Source organism: Salvia hispanica, chromosome 1, assembly GCF_029641045.1.
Source record: "Salvia hispanica isolate PSC_SH4W2 chromosome 1, Shi_PSC_v1, whole genome shotgun sequence".
Lineage (NCBI taxonomy): Eukaryota > Viridiplantae > Streptophyta > Magnoliopsida > Lamiales > Lamiaceae > Salvia > Salvia hispanica.
The window spans coordinates 8856557-8876956 of NC_142692.1; the positions used below are offsets into that span (position 1 = coordinate 8856557).

General features: G+C 35.9%; 4 protein-coding genes across 6 annotated transcripts; 2 read left to right on the plus strand and 2 right to left on the minus strand.

Moving 5' to 3' along the window:
* Positions 1-3404: 3404 nt before the first annotated feature.
* Positions 3405-8146, minus strand: LOC125221326 (uncharacterized). The gene is made up of 4 exons (XM_048123446.2): positions 7206-8146; positions 6917-6988; positions 4066-6054; positions 3405-3965 (listed from the first exon to the last, which is right to left on the minus strand). Exons 1-4 carry the CDS (start codon positions 8107-8109, stop codon positions 3586-3588), a joined length of 3345 nt encoding a protein of 1114 aa, XP_047979403.1. The 5' UTR covers positions 8110-8146; the 3' UTR covers positions 3405-3585.
* A 524-nt stretch (positions 8147-8670) lies between these two features.
* On the plus strand, positions 8671-10758 carry LOC125219634 (phosphopantothenoylcysteine decarboxylase HAL3a-like). 3 transcript variants are annotated; one of them, XM_048121660.2, is made up of 3 exons: positions 8671-8758; positions 9613-9960; positions 10361-10758. In XM_048121660.2, the coding sequence occupies exons 2-3, from the start codon at positions 9616-9618 to the stop codon at positions 10649-10651; spliced, it is 636 nt and encodes a 211-aa protein (XP_047977617.1). In that variant the 5' UTR covers positions 8671-8758; positions 9613-9615; the 3' UTR covers positions 10652-10758. The 3 variants fall into 3 exon arrangements, with proteins under 3 accessions (XP_047977617.1, XP_047977616.1, XP_047977618.1); XM_048121659.2 differs by lacking the exon at positions 8671-8758 and adding an exon at positions 8830-9205; XM_048121661.2 differs by lacking the exon at positions 8671-8758 and adding an exon at positions 8830-9024.
* Positions 10759-11988: 1230 nt separating this feature from the next.
* Positions 11989-13523, plus strand: LOC125224083 (GRAS family protein RAM1-like). The gene has a single exon (XM_048127433.2). The coding sequence runs from the start codon at positions 12039-12041 to the stop codon at positions 13407-13409; it is 1371 nt and encodes a 456-aa protein (XP_047983390.1). The 5' UTR covers positions 11989-12038; the 3' UTR covers positions 13410-13523.
* LOC125224082 (alpha/beta-Hydrolases superfamily protein) lies at positions 13501-19522 on the minus strand. Its single transcript, XM_048127432.2, has 14 exons — positions 19049-19522; positions 18624-18713; positions 18213-18274; positions 17374-17474; positions 16813-16902; positions 16500-16622; positions 16338-16415; positions 15985-16070; positions 15723-15771; positions 15242-15298; positions 14990-15120; positions 14814-14897; positions 14260-14329; positions 13501-14118 (listed from the first exon to the last, which is right to left on the minus strand). Exons 1-14 carry the CDS (start codon positions 19306-19308, stop codon positions 13699-13701), a joined length of 1701 nt encoding a protein of 566 aa, XP_047983389.1. The 5' UTR covers positions 19309-19522; the 3' UTR covers positions 13501-13698.
* Positions 19523-20400: the final 878 nt, after the last annotated feature.

The window sequence follows — 20400 nt, forward strand, 5'->3', positions numbered from 1 at the left end:
GCTTTTGTTTTTGTGTTTGATGATATACTACGAATATATGGAAATCATTTCCAACAATTAATGTGGCCTGTATCCAAGTCAAAGTAAATGACTATGAAAGTATGTTTTATGTGTGACAGAAGCTTCAAAATGATAATACTGACTAAAGTCAAAGAGTATAATTTCCAAATTAAATTATACGGCTAGAGAAAGAAATTAAACTGTTTATTCTTCGTTTAATAAAATAAGTTATGATCTCATGTAAGAGTAATGGGTTTGGCCTGTCACCACTTTGGCTTTTATTTTTTTCAAAGTGGCTACCACTTGAATCATATCCATTCTTTCATGAGGTAAAATAGCTAAACATTTCATCGCTAATTCAAAAATAGATGTCATGTGTTCCTTTTTTGCAACGAAATGGCCATCTTCTTCTGAAAGAATATCATATATAGGCCAACACTTGATCAATTGCATTCGCTTCTAATGCTTCACTTAACCATTCCTTCAAGCTCAGTTCCCCGTCAAACATATCATCCGTCGGCTTCCTTCTTGTAAACATCTCCAATAACATCATTTCAAAACTATATACATCAGCACTTGTCGACACTTTCCCTTCCGATCCATACTCTAAATATCGCAATGCACAACCGGAAATGTATAGCCATGATGAAGGTAATCCAGAGCAAACGCAACATCTATAGAGATATTCAAGGTTGAGAGACTGAGAATTAGTTAAAGAGTAAAGGAATTCCAGCTCTTGAGTTGGGGATTTAGCTCCTGTCAGATTATTTTCAGCGAGCAATATTCGAGTTAAGAGGCGTAAACTAGAGAGAAGTTTGGAATGTATTCGGTGAATGAATTTTCTTGCAAGTTCAAGTAATTGAGCTGAGAGGCATGGTTGATAGAGGTTGGAATGGGGCCACTGAAATTGTTCAAGGTTGAAAAGTGTGAGGCCGATGTTGGAAGGAAGAGTGCCAGAAAACTCATTGTAAGAAAGGTTGATATGTTGGAAGAATCCAGGTGGGATAGTTCCAAATAACAAATTATCTGAAAGAATAAGGTTACTAAAATGGCAAATGAGAAAGCTCTTCTGGTATTTTGCATGTCATAGCTGCAAGGATTCATCTGTCAAATTTGTTGGAATAATGACATAATCTTCTTCATTTTTAGGAAAAACAAAGATATGAATATAACAACAATACCAGTCAAGCGATTTGCACCAAGCTGTAAATATGTGAGGGAAGTGAGGCTTCCAAGATCATTTGGTATACTACCTGTTTTTTATCAAACCAAGCCATTAAATTAGTAATATTTTTTCAAACAATTTAACTATAGTACTAATAAACATGAGACATAGATTTTTAGAACACTAGTGTGCGCTATGCACGGCAAATGATTTTCAAAAAATAAGAAAATATATTTAAACGAAATTAAATCAATTAAAAAATATATAGAAAAAATGTAAAAATTTTTGCAAATCAAGAATAGAAACTATTTAAATTTTGTATTCATAAGATTATAAAGATTTAAAAAACATACTTCTACTTCTACATCTATCAATTTATCAATCCACTGTATATGAGGGGAAAAAATAAAAATAGAATAGGATATACAAACAAAAGATTGAGAAATACTCCCTCCGTCCCGCTTAAGATGATACGTTTTCCTTTTTAGTTTGTCCTAACTAAGATGACACATTTCCTTTTTTGGTAACCTTCTCTCTCCAATTAATACACTCAACCACTTTTTCTCACTCCTATTAAAATATTCATCTATCTTCATCTCTCTACTTTAATACCTACACTCACCTTCTCTCTCCCCAATTAAACACTTTAACCAATAACTCCTAAAATCCCGTGCCGGCTAAGCAATGTGTCATCTTTGCCGGGACGGAGGGAGTACTAAATACCAAAGTACATAAATAAAATAATTTGAAAAAAATAAATAGTAGTTCATTATAAATTCGATCAACAAAACAAATGAATCATTTCATATTTAACATATGATTTATTAGATTATAATTTTTGCTCCCTCCGTCCACAAAAATTTGTCCCATTTTTCCATTTTCGTCTGTTCCCCAAAATTTGTCCCATTTCACTTTTACCATTTTTGGTAGTGGACCCCATATCCCACTAACTCATTCCTACTCACATTTTATTATAAAACTAATATATAAAAGTAGGACCCACAATCCACTAACTTTTTCAACTCACTTTTCATTACATTTCTTAAAACCCGTGCCCGGTAAAATCGGGACGAATTTTCATGGACGGAGGTAGTAATATTTAGCATACGATTTATACAATTATTCATATCATTATAAACAATAGCAAAAAAAATATGTACTTATCTCAAAATACTATAAATGAACCATTTCATAATTAGCATACGATTTGTACAATCTTAATATCTAATATGAGTGTAGTAATGTTAAATAAAAGAAATAATAAAAGAAAGAGACGTGTAGATGAAATAAAATAAGATATATGAATAAAGGAAAATGTACTATACTAAATTAAAAGGAAGCATGGTCCTCTCGAACTAGTCTAGAAAAAGGATTTCCACATTTTTAATTTGTGGAAAAAAATCATACAACGCTTATTAATCTAAGACTTGAAATAAATAAATAGTTTATAAGTTTTGGGGATGAAAACATACATTTTCATACGTAGAAACAACACATAGAATTAACATAACAACAAAATGGAAAGTTTATATTTTGTATCATTATTTGAGGGAATTGAGTTTTCCAAGTTCCTATGGTATACTGCCTGTTTTTATCAAACCAAGCCAATTAAATTAATATTTTTTCAAACAATTTAACTATAGTACTAATACACATGAGACATAGATTTTTAGAACATAGGTACCATTCAATTTATTAGTAGAAAGAATTAGACTTTTTAGGGAAGCCAGGTTCCCAAATTCCTCAGGTATGCTACCTGCATTATGCAGTCAATAAAACAAATTAACATGCTAATAGATTATTACACTAGTTGAATGCTGATGAAATATACGGAGTAATCTACTATGATCCAAATACTTTTATGTTATCAAAAAAAAATTATATGTAGTAATTAATTTTTATGACATACCTGTCAAGTTATTAGATTCTAAGGGATAGGAAAGTCAGAGAAGGTAGGTTCCAACCTTGCTTTGGTTGAGAAGCTTTTGAAGGCAATGAGAGAGGATTGATCAGTGGTGAGGGAATTGGAGAAACAGAGGGAGAAGTAGTTTGAAATCAATAGCAAAACACCAAAATAGAATACCATTGTTTTTGAGTCAGTTATTTGTTTGGTGTATCAATATTTGAATTATAATTGGTGTAATCTTCTAAGTTGTATGAATATATGGAAATCATTTTCGATCAATATCAATAATTAATTTGATAGTATCATTTTCAACAATGTGGCCTGTAGCCAAAGTCAAAGAAAATGACAGTTATGTCTCTATTTATGTGTGAACATATTTCTCTTTGGTCCAATCGGCAAGACAGCATGAAGATTCAAATTGATAATATATACTACTTCTCCACATTGTGGCCAAAGTCAAAGAACAATGCTATAATATAATTTTCCGAATTGGAAGTTGCTTATTCTTGCTTCATTACAATTCATGTAATGGACTAATGGTAATGGCATGTTGTCTACCCCTTTGGGTTTGGCCTGCCACCACTTCGGCTTTTATTTTTTGCAAATTTCCTACTACTTGACTCATATCCATTCTTTCATTCGGTAAAATAGCTAAACATTTCATCGCCAATTTAAAAATAAATGTCACACATTCCTTTTCTGTTGATAGCATACCATAGGCCGACACTTGATCGATTGCATCCGCTTCTACTGCTTCACTCACCCATTCTTTCAAACTCATTTCCCCATCAAACATATCATCTGTAGGCTTCTTTCTTGTAAACATCTCCAACAATAATATTCCGAAACTGTACACATCAGCACTCGTTGATACTTTCCCTTCTGATCCATACTCTAATATCCATAAAGCTCATCAGTATCAAATAACCAAATCAAATGAGAATACATTATAGAGTAAAGAAAATAAAAGTGTTCAAAAATGTCAAACCATCACCTGGTGCTGCATAGCCAATAGTAGCCAAGGTTTTAGTTTGAACCATAGCCTCCCCTTCCTCAAAAAGCTTTGAAATACCAAAATCAGCAACACGAGCAGCCATGTTCTCATCGAGCAACACATTGCTTGGCTTTATATCGCAATGCACAACCGGGAATGTATAGCCATGATGAAGATACTCTAGAGCTAACGCAACATCTATCGAGATATTCAACAACTGTAGAAGATCTACAGAATAGTTGTCCGAGTATAACCATTTCTCCAAGCTTCCATTCGGCATGAATTCAAGAATCAACCCTTTGAATTCCATATTGGTACAGCAACCAAGTACTCGAACTAAGTTCCGGTGTCGAATATTGCTCAGTATTCTACTTTCAACTTCGAAGCTCTTGCTACCGCCTTCCAACTCTAAATTGAACACCTTCACAGCAAAACTCAGTCCATCATTAAACACCCCTCTAAATACAGAACCAAAGCTTCCTCTCCCAAGCATATTCGTCTCGCTAAAAGAATCCGTTGCTCGCGAGAGTTCAATGTATGAGATTTTTCTCCAAGGATTACCTAATGAAGTATCCACTGGAATTGCTACTTTAAAATGCTTCCGTCGTCTTATGAGTAAAACTACAACGGCCACTGCGACAATAGCTGAAACTAGAGGAGGCAAAATGTACTTCATTAGTCGACCAACACTCTTCGATTTTGATCCTCCTTCAACTTCTACACAAGGCAGCACTTCAAATCTTGCTGCTCCGCAAAGAGCAGAGTTGTGAACAAACGATAGAGGAGTAAAGTTAGCAAAATGGTTCGTGTTCGGAATTTCCCCTTCCAATTTGTTGTAAGACACATTGAAATGCTCCAGGAATCTGAGATCTTGTAAAGATTTGGGTATCAATCCAGAAAAAGTGTTATTAGATAAATCCAGTGTTGTCAAGCCTTTCATATTTCCCAGTGATTTAGGAATGAATCCTCCAAAGTTATTGTTTGACAAAGTTAGCGCTGCTAATGATTGACAACCATCAATCGAGCTGGGAATATCACCGTAAAATAGATTTGAGGACAAATCTATTTGGTTGATCACCTTCAGATTTCCGATTTGAGGTGAAATCTGACCGCTCAAATAGTTCGAGGACAAGTTGAGATCAACTAGGTCTTTGAGATCCCAGAAATTGGAAGGTATGGTGAAATTCAACTTGTTTGATCCAAAATCAATCTTTCTTAGCGATTGCATTTCACCCAAACATTCCGGTATTGGACCTTTCAGCTCGTTGTTGCTCAGTAACACCTCCGCCAAGCTACTCATCATGCAAAGATCAATGGGAATAGATCCTTGCAATTGATTGTCAGCAAGGAGTAATCTCCCGAGTTTCTTCAAATTTCCTATTGTTGAAGGAATTGATCCATTCAACTGATTGTCTCCTAAGTTTAAGGCTATCAAACTGATCAAGTTTCCGATCTGGGAAGGAATGGCACCTCTAATACCAGTTCCATACGCATGGAAAAGCTCAAGAGATTGTGACAAATTCCCAACGGAATTAGGAAGAACGCCTGTTAATGGATTGTTTGATATTTCAATAATGTTGAGATACTGAGAATTGGTTAGTGAAGAGAGAAACTCCATATCATGAGTTGAGGTCAAGTTGTTGTCGCTTAGGACAAACATGGATAGGAGGTTTAGGTTAGCGAAAGTGGGGATGGGGCCGGAGAATGAGTTTGATTGCAAGATTAAGACTTCGAGGAGAGAAGCGTTGTTGATAGAGGCAGGGATGGGGCCGGTGAGGCGGTTGTTTTGTAGAGCGAGGTGGTAGAGATTGGGAAGTGTAAGCCCCATGTCGGAAGGAAGAGGGCCGGAAAACTTGTTGCGTGAAAGGCTTAGCAATTGCAAGGTTGACATGTTAAAGATGGCGGGTGGGATAGGGCCGGATAAGGAATTATTGAACACACGGATTACTGTTAGAGATGTCAAACTGGAAAGCTCTTCTGGTAATTCGCCTGCCATGCACAAATGAAAACTATTTAAGTTTTATTGAAAATTATTACTCAAATTTTTTAGTGAAGAATGTGTATGATTATGACTAAAATGTCACTTTAGAATAATGCTTTCGATTCATAAAAATAGAAACTCTTTCTTTTTTTTATCGGTTCCAAAAAATAAAAACTTTTCATTTTAGGAAATGAATAGCACAATCCATTAACACTAATTAATTCTATTACTTTTTCTCTTCCCCTTTCTTACTTTATTACTTTTGCAACCTCGTGTTACTTTCAAAGTTTTTATTTTTAAAAAACGGATAAAATACTCACAAAGTCTGTCTCATTTTATCATTTTCGTCCGTCCACAAAGTTTGTCCCAACTGAAATATTTTCCTAAAATAGACATTAAATACACCCAATAATCCCCTCAATGTGGGACCCTTATTTTGTTGTACTCCTCTATTCAATACAAAGTCAAAATTTTTTTTAAAACCCGTATCAAGTCAAATTGGGACACACTTTATGGTGGGGGTGGGGAGTAATTTAAGGATAACAATTCATCGAAGTGTAAACACACAAAGAGTAAATGAACTGACAAAAGAATGTGAAATGTCTTTATTAATGTTAATAGTGGACAAAAAAGGTTACTCTACTTCTATGCCTTGACACTAAAAAGTGACGAATACTTAATTGCCAATTTTGGTAAAAAATTTGTTATGTAAAATGCATTGGATATTTCAATTAGATTGATTGTTGACTACTTTTATGTCTTGACAGTTCACAGTTCACACTGAGATGTGGCTAATACATAGTACTAAATGCCAATTTTGGTGCCAAAAATAAAATGCATTGGATTGGATATTTAAATTTAGATACATACCTGACAAATGATTATTTTCAAGGTTGAGCACCATCAGAGAAGAGAGGTTCCCAACTTGCTTTGGTATTCTACCTGAAATCATATGGATTTACATTTAAAATTTAATCAAGTGATAAAATATTCTTCTTAGAAAAAATAAAGAAAAATACTATCAACATCAATAATTACATAATTAAAATGACCATATATATTACTACTACTAAACATGGGTCAAAGACTCAAAATATAGGTTTCCGTTAGTCTTGAATGAAAAATACTCGTATCGCCGTAATTAATTTGGAAGTGATACCTTGGAATTGATTTTCCCATAGATACAGCCCCCTTAGCATACTCAAACTCCCAATTTCACTCGGGATTTCGCCTTTGAAATTATTCCTTTGCAACTGCAGTAGCTCAAGCTCTCTGCATTTCCCTATATGTCTTGGAATCTCCCCATCAAGTTGGTTCTCATACACAGTGAATCTTCTCAATCTTGAAGCACCACTGCAAATATTGTGTGGGAGCTTTCCCGACAGCCTATTTTCTCCAAGATTGACGACCATCAACGAAGAAATGTTAAAGAAAGAATACGGTATGGATCCCCACAGCTGATTTCCTTGAAAACTAACTCTTTCAAGTGAAGAAAGGCCACCAATCTCAATTGGGATGTTTCCATCAAGAGCATTGAAGCTCAGGTTCAGACTCTGAAGCCTCGAGCAATTGAATAAAGAAGCAGGGATTCCGCCGGAGAACATGTTTTCCGAGAGATTCATGTGGCGGAGCTCGGATAAGGCTCCCAGCCACGGCGGAATCGCTCCGGTGAAGTTGTTGGCCGCGAGGTTTATCTCCTGCAGGCGGCGCAGGTTCGACAGCTCAGTTGGTAAGACACCCCCGAAATTGTTTGAGGGGATGTTTAAGACTCGGAGGAACGTTAGGTTTCCGAGATGTGGAGCGATGGTTCCGCGGAGGCCGAGGGAGGGGAGGTTTAGGGCGGTGACGCGGCGGTGTTTTTGGCTGCAGGAGACGCCATTCCATTCACAAGTAGGTGTTTTTGTGGACCAGTTGTTGAGGAAGGTGGAAGAGGTGATGGAGTTTTTGAAGGCAATGAGAGATAGTTGATCAGTGGTGAGATTGGAGAGTGATTGGGATGATGTGAGGGGAAAGGAGTTTGATATGAATACTAAAATAGCAATGTGGAATAGGGAAGAATCCATAGATGGTGTGCTTTATGTTAATGGTGTATTTGGTGGGTGTTTCTGTGCATCATATTTATAGATATGGAATAGTAGTAGGTGAAGTATGAAATACATTAACTAAATGCAAGTTGGTTTATATTTTGAACAATGATTGATTTCTGTGTTCAGATTTGAGATAACTGCATAACTTGTAGCTCTCTCTCTATCACGAGGAATATGAGGTCCACTGCTAAAAATATTAAAAAAATAAAATGAGACAAATTATATGGGACGGATTCAAATGGAAAAATGGAACAAACTATCTGGAACGGAAAAAGTAATAGATGTCAATACTTGAATTATGACATAAGATTTTAGAAAATGTTGTTTTGTGTGTTAAGTAAGGAAAAAAATACATAATAGTGGAGACAATTTTTTTCGGCACGGAAATTAAGAAAAAATGTGTAATTTATTAAATAAAAAGATAATAAGAATGTGTGTTTGAAATTTAATTGGTACTGTTAATTTTTAATTATTAAATAAAATTTACATGAAGCCATGGTTAAAACATTTATCTGGGGAATTATATTTTACTATCTCCTTAATCTTATTTTGAATATTACACCCAAGTACGTACTTCAGTTTCCCACTAGTGCGCTTTCGTAACTTCAGTTTCAGACTTTCATCTGTGAGTTTTCGCAGTAAATCTCGTTTTTAGTTAATTTTTTTGATCGTTTTATTTGGCACTTAACTTATTCTTGATTTCTCTTACAAGTTTTTTTTTTTTGGTTGCTAAAATTATTTGCGTTTTCTTCTGATGTTTTTTTTTTTTGGAACTGTTTGGTAGTTTGTCGTTTGAAATTTTCAATTTTTCTGATTCTTGTAGCTGGCGCCGTATGAATTTCTATAAATGTTTGGTGAATTGACGGTTAATTTGCTTCTTCTGCGATTTGGGTAGCTCGGATCGACTGAATATCAGTTCCAATTTTCATTTTTTGTTGATTTCTCTAATCGCATGTTTGACCTAGTTCTTCTTGAAACTGTTTATCTATTGCTTGAATTGTTATTTTGGAAGTTTGACATTGTGATCAATTGCCCCTTTGCCACACTGTGGAAATTTAACCTAGGCAAATTGGTAAATCACATCTCATTTGTAGGAGATAATGCATAGTTTGGCTGCATGATTGTTTGTAGCATTATATAATAAGAAGTTATGAACTGGTCACCTATTACCTCCTTGTTAAAATTACCCTGATTAGTGCAGATAATAAAACCAGCACTAAATTTATGAAAAAATTTTATGCTCTGTTTATTCAATGTATTGAGATAGTCATTTTATCAGAGAATAAATGGTGTATGTGACTTTGCTAAGGTAGAATGTACTGAACAATGTTTACCATCTTACTGTTTTTCTTCCTATATGGTATGAGCGCTTGAAATCGTTTCTAGTTGTAATAGTGACTAAATCTTTCTTTTTAAGATCTTTTTCTGCTTTTTGCTTAATAGAAGCCACGTCTCGTTAACATTGTTGTTACCGAACAGGCTATGGAACATGTAGAACCTCAGAATACGAACATGGATTTGTATCAAGTAAATAGTGCTGTGAGGAGACCTCGCATCCTGCTTGCTGCCAGTGGCAGTGTTGCTGCAGTAAAATTTGCTAATCTTTGTAATTGCTTCTCCGAGTGGGCAGAAGTGAAAGCTGTTGCTACCCAGGCATCGCTTCATTTCGTAGACAGGGTAGCTCTTCCCAAGGATGTAGTACTTTACGCTGATGAGGATGAATGGTCGAGTTGGAAAAAGATAGGTGATAATGTGCTCCACGTTGAGTTGCGCAAATGGGCTGATATAATGGTTATTGCACCTTTGTCTGCTAATACACTTGCCAAGGTAAAAATAAGCTGCGATGATGGCTGTTCGCATTTGTTTGTTAACCTTACAATCCATCCATTACTAATTTTAGACTTTTAAGAAATCTTGTTACATGCTATATATCTGGTGCATTTTTCACTGATAAATCACAGGCTACTTCCATGTTCAAGGATCATTTGGGCAAATGATATACATTTCCTTGCATAGACTTTGTTGATAAAAGTAAACTGACTTTAAGCTCTAATTGACCTTAGGTTTAGGTCGTATTTGCAACTTTTTGAAAAGGTCTACGTTTTTTTAGAGCTCTTTTGAAGGTCTGACAAATTTTGCATTTCGTCTCAAAGGTCTTCTTATAAATTGTTTGCGAAGCTAACAAAGTGTGATTTGACTATAACTTTTGTTTCTTTGTCTTAAATAGATTGCTGGAGGTTTATGTGATAACTTGTTGACCTGCATTGTCCGGGCATGGGACTACAGTAAGCCAATGTTCGTAGCGCCAGCCATGAACAGCCTCATGTGGAACAACCCTTTCACCGAACGTCATCTCATGGGGATCGATGATCTTGGGATCTCTCTAATTCCCCCGGTGAAGAAGAGGCTGGCCTGTGGAGACTATGGAAACGGTGCAATAGCTGAGCCTTCCCTAATATACTCGACTGTAAGACTTTTCTTTGAGAATCGAGAACAATCAAGTAGTGGCAATGTTTAGTCTTATCTTATGTATATCGCTTCCATGTTCAACGACAAAATAGTGTGTCTCGATGAACAATCGCTTCCCTAATAGTGTGTTGCATTATGTGCTTCACTTTGATTTTATCATACTATTTCCATTTAAAGTTTAAACACTCAAAAATAGTTAGATTCATGAATTAGCATACTTCTGAATTCTAATTATCATATCAAATATTGTGTGTATGTTTTGTATTTTAATTTTATTTTACACTAAACAACTACCAGCTCACCTAAATGTCAATGCCTGATCAATGCAAAGCAACACGCATGAATTTTCCCAATTTTTTCCAAGTATATATGTGTATATATTCACCTTTAATAACGTTGAAATCTAAGACACGAGCTGTGTTCACATTTAATTTGAAGGCTATATAAGTACTGTGTGTATATATACATTGCTTCATTCAAACGGCAGTTTTAGATGAAGGAATATTCAACATGTATATTCTTTTGCTGATTCTAGAACATTTATTCTTGAAATTTAAAATTAATAGTAAGTGTTAAAGTAATCGAACCAACAATTCATCACTAGGATTTGTTAATTACACATGATATGAGTATTGGAATTGATTAAGATAGTGTATATTATCTCAATGGCTTAATTGACTCAAATTAAATTTAGACGTGAAACATGCCAGAAATATATAGTAAAATAACTCCAAATAAATAATTCGAAACATTAAGTTCCAAAAGTTGTGATTCTTTCGATTGCCTAAACAAGAATATTGATTTTCTAACATTGTGGTGGATCACGAGCTGTTGTAGTTTATATTTAAAATGACAGTTTGGATCTATTACTATACTAATATTCTGCAAGCTAAAATAAAAATTCCTTTCAACGCTAAAGACAACTATATAGGTAAATACTCACTGATTCTATACGTTTAAAGTATCTCATTTTGATTTTGGTGAGTTGTTTAACTTTTTTAAATCATCCACTTTAAAATATACTCATTTTCATTATCATTATATGTAATATAAATATATAATACCATTAAAGGATTTTATATAGAAGAATATTGAAGTTGGAACATGAGATTTTATTCAAATTCGACAAAAGTCTCTATGCCGACGGTTGGTATATTTTGATGCTCCAAATTACTTTATTTTCTTGTTATATTCTCCACTGCACACTACAAAAACACCCTTTTCGTAGCGTTCAAACAACGAAAAAAAGAAATAAAATAAAAAATGCAATCCAATTCTTGACCTTAAAAAGATACCTTTTCTATCTCCATCACTATACGAACTATTCAAGCCTTGTTCTCGTTTTCTATCTCATTTTTATCATCTTGTCTCTATTCTCCCATGAAATCTCCCTCCCTCTTCAACTTTTATTCCCTCCCCTAACAATCAACTTCTCTATGGAAATCATGGACCAAGAGGACTTCTTGACCCTCAAACTCTCCATATCCCCGAGCCACGACCGCGAGAGAAAGATGAAAAGAACCCGAACCACCGAAGAAATATCAAACTACTCAAGCCCGACTCATGGAATCCCGGAGGAGGGCAAGATCATCGCCCTCCTCGAAACAAGAGAGACAATGCTAAAGAAGGATCACAACAAGAGATCAAATGAAGGTGAAAGCCTCCATTTGATCCACTCCCTCCTCATCGCCGCCGCCTCCGTGAACGAAAACGACATGACCTCGGCCCTCGAAAACCTCTCCCAACTCTACCATTCCGTCTCCTTGAGAGGTGACTCCGTCCAACGAGTTGCAACCTACTTCGCCGACACCCTCCTCGCCCATCTCCTCACCCGAAAATCGCCCTTCTACGACACCATCATGAAGGGGCCCTCGCCCGAGATGGAGTTCTCGGCTTTCATATCTCTTTACAAGGCCTCACCATTCTACCAATTTGCTCACTTCACAGCCAATCAAGCCATCATCGAAGCCTTCGAGAGAGACGGCAGTAGGGCTCTCCACGTGCTCGATTTCGACGTCTCCTACGGCTTCCAATGGCCCTCCCTCATGCAGTCCCTATCAGAAAATGCCACTCCCACAAACAAGATTTCTTTAAAGATCACTGCCTTCGGTGGGAATGTGGAAGAGATCCAAGAAACTGAATCAAGATTGGTGAGCTTCGCAAAAGGCTTCCCCAACCTCGTTTTCGAGTTCCATGGCCTTGTTAGAGGATCTAAGAATGTGAAGATGGAGAAGAGGAAGGATGAGACAGTTGCTATCAACTTAGTATTCCATCTCACTTCACTCAAAACTCTCTCCAAAATCTCAGAAACTCTAAGCTTTGTCTACTCTCTTAAGCCCTCGATTGTCGTTCTAGTCGAGCAAGAAGGCACATGCAGCAGCAACAAGTTCTTACCCAGATTCATGGAGTCTTTGCATCAATTTGCAGCAATTTTTGATTCATTGGATGACTGCCTTCCATTAGAGAGTGATGAGAGGCTGAGCATTGAGAGGGATCATCTTGGGAAGGAGATTAGGAGTGCGATAAACTACGATAGAGACAACGACAGGAGCTGTCCGATGTTTGAGAAGATGGAGACATGGAGTGGGAGGATGGAGAGAAGGGGCTTTGTGGGAGTTGAGCAGAGCTGCAGAGCTGTGATGCAGGCAAAGTTGCTGCTGAAAATCAGAAGCCACTGTTGCCCAATCAAGTTTGATGGAGAGAATGGTGGTTTTAGAGTTTTTGAGAGAGAGAATGGCAAAGCTATCTCTCTAGGATGGCAAGACAGAATTTTGATCACAGCATCTTCTTGGTGTTCAGGTGTATGAAATGAAATTCTTTAGTTCTTTATAACTTTCTTGTAAATTTATTTAGCATGTTCGTTTCATCAAATATTTTGTTACCAACAGCACTATTGGATACACATAAAAACATTCTACATTGAGGAAGCGTTTACTTTTCATGATTGATAAGATAGATGATTGAACATTATCTGCTATCCCCAATTAACTTATTGCTAAATTGCTATAAGAGCACATGTTTCATACTTCAAAGAGAGTTTTCAAGGGAGATCACAATTTACTTGTTACGGACAACGAAGCAACAGCTGTGTCCAGATCATTTCAGTCCACTTCCTGGTAAGCCTTTCATCACCTTCCTTCTGTGGAGATAACGGAGTGCAACCCCCACTACTGGCCAGGACGACATGATGGCTATGTAGGCAAGCAGCCAGATCGATTTGTTACTTTGTCGAGAAAGTTGATGCAAGCATCTTCGAACGATCCCTTGGCCCTTCGAACCAGCATCATCTCTGGAGGTTTGAGAATCATTGGTAGCACAACGGGTTTTCCTTCCACCAAAGACGTGGTTGTCAGTAACTGGAACTGTTTGATCAGTCTGATTGGGATCTTCGGATGTCTCCTCGCCATCTGTGTGCTCGTTCCCCATTGCAGCCACCATTCCATCAGCAACGTTGAGATAGGGACCTTGATCGATCGAAGTTTGCATAGCAGGAGAATGAGGCCCAACACTTTCTGCCTGATAACGAGAACATATTAGGGGGATTAATGAAATCATAAGATTGATGTTTTGTATTTAAAAGATTAGACGGCCAAACAACTCTAAATTTGAGCAAATGCTTAGATGGACAGGACGTGAGGTAACGAAAAAATCGTGCACCTTGTTCTGTTTGTGCATGTATGGACTCGTGAGTAGAACTCCAAGAAATTCATTAACTGCTCTCACCCACCTGAAAAGCAGAAGAATAAGTGTTACTACTACAAAACAAAAATGCTAGATTCTATTTCACATCTGAGTGGAGAATAATTGATATACATTTACATTGAACGGATAGAATAACGGAAATATTGTCAATTTCATCGAGTGTTAGATTTACACCAAACCCTAAATATTGTTAGATTTGGAAACATAGGGATGTTAAACATCATTATATTTGTGAGGTCCATTGCATACTAAATCAAGCACAGTGACCCATCAAAGATGAAAGATCTAATTGTTCAAGAAAAGGAGGAAGTTTTGTGAAATAATGCCTACAATGAAATGCATCGAGGCAGCATTGTATCATATGATGTTTTTGGCAAAAACACTGCAAAAATGAATAAGACTTTTTTGTAGCTATTTCATGATTATCATCGATTAGTATATGCAGTAACTCAGAAGCTATAAAGAACTCAACCAGAAAATAAATTGTTCGAATGAAGAGAATGAAGTACCATAGTCGAGATCCAGTTATGCCTTCAAAAAACGCGAGATGTCCACCATGTAGACTTGTAGCTAAGACTATGTTTTTATTTGCTCTGCCATGAGAAAACATCTTAGCACTATATCAGCTGAATTCTAAAGGGAGAAAGGAAGTCGGCACTTCATGGAAAAATGTACGCTACTTTACCTGCATTCATCCCAAGGAATGGCTTCTCGGGTGCAGACTGGATCATCCAATGCACTTATGCAGAGCAATGGAACAGAAACTCGTCCAATAAAAGCAGTACTACTACAGCGTCTATAGTATGTATCCACAGTCTTAAGCAAAAATAAAAGTAAGCTTCGATATGTCAGTGAGGTAGTTTTTATACTGACTTTGTAAGAACGAAGTAAATTTGAAAAGCTTATGGAATATTCGGAAGTGTAGAACAAGAGGTACCTCGTATTCCCCAACAAGGCAGGTGGCATGTGTATCAAAATCCCGAACAGTACGTGACTGCAGATAATATAGGTATCATCAGCGAATGACGATACTACACACTAAATTACTTCAGCGAGAAAATGTTTGAAACTAATTAACCTTCACCACGATACAAGTTTGAGATTGATATAATTACTTATTTTGGTAAGATTTTTAAAGAAATGACAGATGCTGAGGTGCATGAAGCCGTATAATTTGTACAGGAAACTACAACCCTAAAACTATTCATACAGATAAACAATGAGAGATCTAATTGAACAAAGGACTTGAAAATAGGTCACTTGGGTGTTCAATGCTAACCGATACTAAGACAAGCGTCCATGATAAGCATAGAATTCAGAAAGAAGATCTCACAGTCGACACACTTCACAAGCAAGCTATGCAAGAATCAGAAACAGCAGAGGCCCGAAATAGCATGTTACAAATGTAGAAGACTAACCTTTACTATACCCTCCCAATTAGCAAGACGAGTATAGCGAGTTTCATGTCTGCATTGTGCAAGCAAACATAGTTTAGTTAGTAAGACGCATAACAATCAATACATATGAAGAAAAAAATAAACATGACAGATAAAAATAGATTTAAGAATATGGAAACTATTCAATTTAAAGAAATTTTCAAGTCCAGCAATCTGTAGCATTGCCAAATGTTTCAATTGCCTAAATTTGTAAAGAATTGTATAAGAAGGCAGTGCAACATACAGCTGTGCATAGCCTTGAAGACCAATAGTAAGAGCTCTGTCATATAACTTTTGAATAAGCCTTCGAGATATAAACCTGGAACCAATCTGGGAATATGGAAACGGAAACACAAATTTGATATGAAACTAAAACAAAATCATAACATTAGGAAAAGAGTCTGTTAGAATATAACATCTACTTAACACATTTTAGGAATTAAAGCTGTGTTCGAAAGCTCTGTAGAACTTGATACAGTTTTCACATAAAATCACAAGAAAAGGTCCAATCAGAGTACTCTCAAGCAGAGACTAATAGTCATTAATTAACAGGTTGTACATTTTTAATTCAAATACATGTAGTTCACATCAACTGACCAAGAGATCCCAAGGAGAGCAAACTGCTGCAGCACCTGCAATTGGAACATTTTCTCCATCCTCTCCAAGATATTTTACCTAACAGTTTAAAAAAGGGCATATCAGATCAACATTGGCAATTGGCATTCTCTTGTAAGCAAGAATACATAAGCAGAACTCTACCAAAATGTTTGCACCGATACTTGTTCCCACTACAAACAATGGAGCTGCAGAATACTCTTTATGTAAGTAGTTAATTACTTCACGCACATCTGCAGTCCAGCCAGCATTGTAAAAGCAATCAGTCTGCATAAATGATGAGTTAATATCAATTTATTGGTGATGGATTTGCTAAGATATCTAGCATATCACATGTGCTCGTGTCTAGATTAAAACATGGTATTGCATAACAAAACAAACTCTTGAGTAATAATGAGCAATCGACAAATCATTCTTCAGCTTATTTTTGGACAAATCTTTTATCTTTAGTACTTACTGTAACTGAGACACCACCCAGTCCTCGATGATTGCTGACAACCACATTCCATCCATTTTTGGCAGTACCAAAGACGAGATGTTTCATGTACTGCAGCCATAGAGCAGAAGCTAATTAGACAAATAACATATTAATAATATACCACTGTATCGATAGCTACCTGGTCGGCAACTGGTTTTCAGCATGGATGAGAATATGAGATCAAAAGATATTAAAAATGCATAGTATGTACACAGTGCAATGGACAAACTAGAGCTCGGTTTAACCTTAAGATATCACCATCTTGAACTTCTATAGAATAAACTCATGCTTGACAAAAACGTTGAGACAAATTACCAAATACTACAAAGTTAACCAAAAACATGCATGGTATGTCTATGCGATACATTTCTTTTTTCCGTTTATTATGGTCCAACTCACATTTCTTTTAGAATCATACTCACATATAAGAAATAAAGAGACAAAGGCAATATTTCAAATACATAATTTTATACAATAAAAGCAAATCGTACGTCTAATAGGATGCACCACTATTCTAAATTGCGGTAACAAGGGGCTTACCGGAGAATTTGAATCACTTGTTAGTCCAGGAATCACAATAACAATAGGAGTTGCATCATCCTTTGCAAGGTCATTATCATTTTGAACAGATACTCCAGAAACTGCCACAAATATAAGCAAGGTAAAAATCAAAAGTGGCAAACAGAATTCAACAGCCAAAATGAAGGAACAAGACATGTATATAAAACATACAAGGAAGTGAAAAGCTTTACAACCTTCCAAGAAAAGAAATTTGCATTTTATGCGCTCACAAGATTATGTTTTTGAGAAAAAAAAATGTCATAAAAGGGTCCACAGAGTGCAGGATTTAGTTATTAGTTACTGTAGAAGTAACTAATTACTCCCTCCATCCCACAATAAGAGTCATATTTTGTCATTTCGGTCCGTCCCACAATAAGAGTCATATTTCACTTTTACCATACATGATAAGTAGGTCCCACGTTTCACTAACTCACCTCACTCTGATTTTATTATAAAACCAATATAAAAAAGTGGGTCACATATTTCACTAACTTTTCCAACCCACTATTCTTTACAGTTCTTAAAACCCGTGCCTCCACCGAATGTGACTCCTATTGTGGGACAGAGGGAGTATTAACTAAAATCTGAAACTCCACAACACCAAATAGTTTTTCGAATAAATAAAAGTCCAATGCTGGAGGACATATTAACTGAACATGGAACATCGCTATGCATATAAAAGTTTCATATGCCGTTTGAGGTTTTTGGATGTCTAAAAAATTCATCATAACAATCTTACAGTAAACTATTGTGTGTGCCATGTATTTGCTATGTGCCTCAGCCAATTTCACTTAATCACTTCGGGATGATTTCTTTACCATCAGAGTGTAACAGCCAATCCAGAGCAAAAGTCCCACCATCAGTTGCATGAAACATCTGCCTGAAGGTACACAGACAAATCAGATGGATAAAAGTAATGCATCTAACTACAATAATGTCAACCAAACATCCCCAATTCTATTGCTGCAAATTCTGATAATAGTATGTTAATATTCGAAGAAGCAACAGATGATTTCACAGCTCTGTATTTTCAGCAAGTAAAGAAACTGGTGCGAAATGGACTGCTCAAATTGTTCAAGTTAGCTCAATAAATCATTATTCCCCCGATCAATTATATAATACTTTGCCCATGACATAATCTCCCTTCACTGCATAGTCAGTCACTTTGCATAAACTAACAAAAGGGAGTGACTGAAAACATTATACAACTAGCATTGCAGGAACCTCACCTTCTATAGGTGAACACCGGAGGCCTCCCAAAGAAGTTCAGGAAAGAAGTTTGGAAATGTGGACTTGAGAGCCAAGGTGTAACCAAGTACCTGTTTGTCCATTTTAGCACAAACTGATGAGTCAAAAATTTAAACAGTCTAAATATAAACAAAGAAAGAAGATTTTTAAGCAACCAATACCAAGCACATATAAAAGAGAAAGCAGGCATGATCATAAGCTCAAATGTCACTAATGCATATCCAAAAACAATTATGCAAGAGTAATGCATTCTTGATTACTCAATTTCCCTTGCAAATCAGAACACACACACATAGAGAGAAACCAGATTTTGGCAACACCTAAAATTTTCACGCAGTTTAAGGCTTTCAAACGTCACTACAAATTCAGAAGCTCAATCTGAACACACAATTATCTTCGACCTTACCTCCCATGAAGTGTCCGGCACTTGGACACAACCCCGTGATAAATCTCCGAGCTTGCATTGTACGTCAAGAAAATAGGGCCCCCACGAAATCCAGTGAGAATATCCTGAAGAAAATGGAATTCCAAGAAATTGTACAAGACGACAGCAAAACAGAAAAGGGCCGCCGCCAAATAATGCGACAAGGGTATCGCGACAACCGATTTGAGAAACAGCTCGTAAGCAGCCGCTGGTGTTTCAAGAATTGCGTCGGTGCAATCCATGGAGCTGAAAAAGGCTACGAATTTTTATCAGACATTAAGAAAGCAAAGGCGATCTTGTGGAAATTAGGAATTCATCGCATGTTTGGTGAGACAGATGAGAACGGTTCGTTTATGGTATGTGGCGTGTCTCGTCTTCTCCGTCGCGACAGTGAGTCTTGACGGTTGCAGAAGCTTGCAAGGTTTTGGGTGCGGTTCTTTTGTCTGCGGTAGCTTACGGTTGCAACTTATGTCGCGCTCTGTTGATTTGTTTTCTAGCTCTCACTTGATCCCGTATAATTATTTTTTATTTTTAAGAAATGATTAAACGACATATCTCATTAGTTTTACTTTGATAATAAATATTTCGACTATTAGTTGAATAATTTATAAATGTTATTTTGTGATTTGATTATTAATGTCATTTTTCTATATAGCATGAGATTATGCACCAAAGAACACTTGATACTGAGTGGTTTATATATGATTCATTTTTTTTAATATCAATTTCTTTAGTCTTATCAATTTTTGCACTTAAAATAGTAGTACATTTTAGGATCGAATGTCATATTGGGCAACCCATAAAACCTTATTACTACAAATTGTATTTAACTTTTTGGTTGACTCATGGCCAATCTCATAACTTTTAAAAATAGCTAATTAAATCACAACTATTGTACATTTTCTAATTATCCAATATAATTAGAAATTTTATGAAATTTGTTGTGACTTTACGTTTGTCAATATATCATCACCAATTACATAATACTGTATAATAATCTAAAATCAACAATCATATTATAGAATAATGCTAAATTTATTCAGAAAATTATGATTTAAATAAAAAATTTCATTAAAATTTTAATTGTTCGAGACAATTGAAAATTATATAATAACTATGATTAATTAGCTAGTTTTATAAATTATGGGATTGTATAGAAGTCAACCAAAAATTATGATTTACATAATAATTTTTCATAATATCTTTCATACCTTTTTCTCTTTTACTTTATTATCTCCCTATTTAATACAATAAATATTGCTTTAATAAATACTAGTATTACCATTTACTTAATATTTTAGTACGTTGTTCGAAAACGCGAACATAAAATAAAA

Excerpts from the sequence above, each read along its gene's own strand:
- LOC125221326 (XM_048123446.2), bottom strand. The coding sequence starts at position 8,109 with ATGGATTCTTCCCTATTCCACATTGCTATTTTAGTATTCATATCAAAC. Across the intron at positions 6,055-6,916 it reads TGAAAATAATCATTTGTCAG|GCGAATTACCAGAAGAGCTT; the intron begins GTATGTATCTAA and ends TGTGCATGGCAG. Across the intron at positions 3,966-4,065 it reads TATTGGCTATGCAGCACCAG|AGTATGGATCAGAAGGGAAA; the intron begins GTGATGGTTTGA and ends TATGGATATTAG.
- LOC125224082 (XM_048127432.2), bottom strand. The coding sequence starts at position 19,308 with ATGGATTGCACCGACGCAATTCTTGAAACACCAGCGGCTGCTTACGAG. Across the intron at positions 14,898-14,989 it reads ATTCCTTGGGATGAATGCAG|AGCAAATAAAAACATAGTCT; the intron begins GTAAAGTAGCGT and ends TTCTCATGGCAG. Across the intron at positions 14,330-14,813 it reads ATAACTGGATCTCGACTATG|GTGGGTGAGAGCAGTTAATG; the intron begins GTACTTCATTCT and ends TCTGCTTTTCAG.
- LOC125224083 (XM_048127433.2), top strand. The coding sequence starts at position 12,039 with ATGGAAATCATGGACCAAGAGGACTTCTTGACCCTCAAACTCTCCATA.
- LOC125219634 (XM_048121659.2), top strand. The coding sequence starts at position 9,086 with ATGTTTGACCTAGTTCTTCTTGAAACTGTTTATCTATTGCTTGAATTG. Across the intron at positions 9,206-9,612 it reads AATTTAACCTAGGCAAATTG|GCTATGGAACATGTAGAACC; the intron begins GTAAATCACATC and ends GTTACCGAACAG. Across the intron at positions 9,961-10,360 it reads CTGCTAATACACTTGCCAAG|ATTGCTGGAGGTTTATGTGA; the intron begins GTAAAAATAAGC and ends TGTCTTAAATAG.